The 3,648-nt window shown below is 53.3% G+C and overlaps 1 protein-coding gene across 1 annotated transcript; it reads left to right on the plus strand.

The window, feature by feature from the left end:
• The first annotated feature begins 999 nt into the window (after positions 1-999).
• Positions 1,000-2,241, plus strand: LOC144723732 (transmembrane protein 121-like). The gene has a single exon (XM_078602667.1). The coding sequence runs from the start codon at positions 1,021-1,023 to the stop codon at positions 2,239-2,241; it is 1,221 nt and encodes a 406-aa protein (XP_078458793.1). The 5' UTR covers positions 1,000-1,020.
• The last annotated feature ends 1,407 nt before the right edge of the window (positions 2,242-3,648 follow it).

Raw genomic sequence — 3,648 nt, forward strand, 5'->3', positions numbered from 1 at the left:
GTGATTTGCTAACGTCACTTTCAGGCTAACTTAGTGCCGCAGAATTGAGAAATGGCATGATACGGTGAAGCTGAAATCAAAGAGTTTCGTTGAAAAGAATCGTGACCTTCCCCACCCCTGATCGTGACAATTCATTCGTCGCGCACAAACGACGCGCCAAACACCGCCGTCACCTCTGTTCTGGCGGTAAATGTTTTATTAATCTTACTACTCAAACTGGCTTTTAAAGTCAATTTAAGCGATCGTATAAACTACCCTGAAAAAATAAACAATTGGCCATGAAAATAATAAAAATGTGAAATTCATCACCAAAACGAACACAAGGGGAGAACGCTCAAACTCTTTATCACGTGGATCAGCCTAGTTGCTGTACGGACATGGATAACTCATTGACGTATCAATCTCTCAGAACAAGAGTCACTGCGTGCCTGCCCCCTACGGTCCTCCGTCCTGTACACATCACGATTTGTAAACTCCATGCGAAAAATAAACATCGGCATGTGATGATTTGCTCCCAGACCAATTTGATGAATTGTCAATGTTCGGCAGTGGCGCGTTTCGATTTAAGAATAAACATTTTTTGTCATTGTGGTGCATGTGTAATGTCTAGCGGCTGAAGATTTCACTTGAACTAATTACATACAACAAATACGAATTAGAAATTATCCATTCTTACAGGCATGATTCGATTTCTACGATAGCCAGGACCGATTTTAATCGACGAATCAATGCGCTGTTACGTGCATAGAGCACACCCTTATAGGGTGGGCAGCATGAGACCAGAAGACAAAGACAGTACAGTCGGCGGTGACTGGGCCAGCACCACATCGACTCGCTGCACGAGAGCCCGATTTAATCAGAGGCGCCCGCCTCCATTCGAACTCACAATCTCAGCCGGTGCCAGCTCTGCCCTCCGCGAGCCACTGGGCCACAAACTTGCCACCCTCCAAGTCCCTTCTCACTCGTCGTCCGCTTTCCGCTTTCACAGCGCGGGCCCCATCCCCCCTTCCCGTCCCCGCCATGGTGCTGCCGTCGCCCGACCGCGGCCACGTGTGCGTCTTCACGGCGCTGGTGGTGGGCAGCATGGTGCTGGTGGACGCCTACCTGGTGCAGCAGAACACTGGCCCCCGCCGCGTCGGCGTGTGCATCATGCTGCTGGTGGGCGACGTGTGCGTCCTCGTGCTGCTGCGGTACCTCGCCGTGTGGGTGGGCGCCGAGGTGCGCACCGCCAAGCGCGCCTACGCCATGGCGCTCTGGTTCCTCTACGTGTTCGTGCTCGAGATCAAGCTCTACTTCGTGTTCCAGAACTACCGCTCGGATCGCACCGTCTCCTCGTCGCCGGCCACCGACGGCACGGCGCGCAAGCTGCTCACGCTGCTGCTGTCCGTGTGCGTCCCCGCGCTGTACGTCGCGCTAGTCGCCGTCGACCACATGGGGTACGTGCGGGCGTTCTGGAAGAAGGAGGACCTCCGCAGCCGCATCTTCTGGGTCGTGGTGGACTTGCTCGATGTGCTGGATGTGCAGGCGAGCCTGTGGGAGCCGGCGGCCGCCCTGCAGATACAACTGCAGCAGCAGCAGCAACAGCAGAGGACGACTCCTCCTCCACCCTGGGTGGAGGGACTCACCTTCTTCTACTGCTACACGGTGATGCTCGTGCTGCCGTGCGTCTCGCTCAGCGAGATCAGCGTGCAGGGCGAGAGCCTGGTGCCCCACCGCCTGCTGCTCTACCCCGTGTTCAGCCTCGTGGCCGTCAATGGCGCCACGGTGCTCGTGCGCCTGCTGCAGGTGCTGCTGTACCGCGACCCACGCGTCTCCGCCGTCTTCCTCGGCAAGAACGTCGTCGCGGTCGGGATGAAGGTCGCCACCTACGCGAGCCACTGGCGGCGGAGGCGGCGGGGGCGGCAGGGGTGCGGAAGGTCCCGGCGAGAGGCCGGGCCCACGGACGGGGACGCGGGACCCCGCGGGACGGCGGCCTCGCGAGCTTCGTCCTCCACCATGGACGTCCCCTCCGGATCCGGGCCCATCCACCCGTGCCCTCAATCGCCGCTGCCATCCACCCTGGGGATGGAGATGGGCCTGGAGTTTCAGACGGACTCGGCGCCGCGTTCGTTTCAGCACCACCAGAAGCAGCAGCAGCAGGAGCAGCGGCGGCGGCGCTCGTGCCACGCGGACGCGTTCGTGTCGCTGCAAAGTCTCCCCGGAGATCGGAGCGTCTCGCCAATCGAAAGCGACGTCAGGTGATATTGTACCGCCCGGATTCAGAGGGATGCTGCACGCATCACGACGACGACGACGACGATCAACACACCGGATTCATTTGCGGAAAAAACATTTGTTCGTGGAATTTAGCGCAGCATTTGCACGCACATTTGGTAATACGGGGAAATTAGTGAAAACTGCCAGGCAGCCTGAAGAACAGATTTGCACGCGGTGTCAAGAGTGATTATAATTTCTTTTAAATATAGCAATGCAGAAACACATTAAGGGATTTTCCAGTGCAGAAGTTAGTTGAAGATAGTAACATAATGTTTCATTGATGTTTTATAAATTTCGCTCAGTGCTCGCTCTGTTGCGATAGCAGACTGTGTGTGCGTGGCACCAGGCACCGCTGTAACAAAGACTGCGCCCACAAGATGGTAAAACGGAACCCTGCGGAACACCATCTGTGCAGCGATGTTGAAGAATCTACAAGTTTGAGTCCCGCTCATGGCCAACATCAGTGACAATTACCTGAACCGGTCCTAGGCCTCCCCCTAGGTCGACTCAGCCTCAAACGAGTACCTGATGCAGTGTGTAAACATCGCCACGAGATAAAGTCGGTCGGGCGTGGCGATGGCCACCCACCCCCTCGTGTGCCGTGCCGACCTTCAGAGGTGCTCGCTAACAGCACTTATCCTGGTCGTCTGTTAAAAGCTAAATGCGGGATGTGTATTTGTCCTGGAAAAGGGCAAGTCACTTACATTAGCTTTTGTTGGGGAGGGGGGGGGGTTGACTGTGTGCATTGGAGACATAATTCCAGCCACAAACGTTCAAATACACGTTACCAGCCTTGAGCAAGACAAACCTTAGCGCTTAAGTGCTGTTACGGTTGAATGAGCTGCAGCCCTGAGCCTTACCTCAATTTGGAAAAAAAGGGGTCGAGTGCCATGATAATTGCACCCGCGACACAGTGTCCGGTGTCATCCCATGCATTCATCACCCTCACTGAATTTCGCTGGAACCCTATCTGCTCAGAATCCATTCTAGACATGCACTCCTGGAGCTTTAAGGGTGTTTGCGTTTAAGCATCTATGGGTTTTCAGGAATAGTGAAGTCCCGACTTTAAGAGATTGGAGGTAAAATTATGCCCAAATAAATGTTTTAATGCTTCAAACTATGAACTGAGAGTGTTGCAACCACCCTCGTTATTGCTTTAAATGACTCATCTCGTGATAATTTTTATGTATCGACTTGAAACTGTACATAATTTATGTACCAATTAATGTATTGCTCTACAAAATAATTTATGAATGTTAAAAACGTTACCATGTAAATAGATAATAAGCTTGTTTTTTTACAAATTAACCGAACTGGGAATCAGTAATGCTGGTGGCTTCCCTGCACAAACACTAAAAATCTGTTGCCAAATAAACCGACACATCCAGCAAC

This window comes from Lampetra planeri, chromosome 18 (genome assembly GCF_965212315.1).
Source record: "Lampetra planeri chromosome 18, kcLamPlan1.2.h2, whole genome shotgun sequence".
NCBI lineage: Eukaryota > Metazoa > Chordata > Hyperoartia > Petromyzontiformes > Petromyzontidae > Lampetra > Lampetra planeri.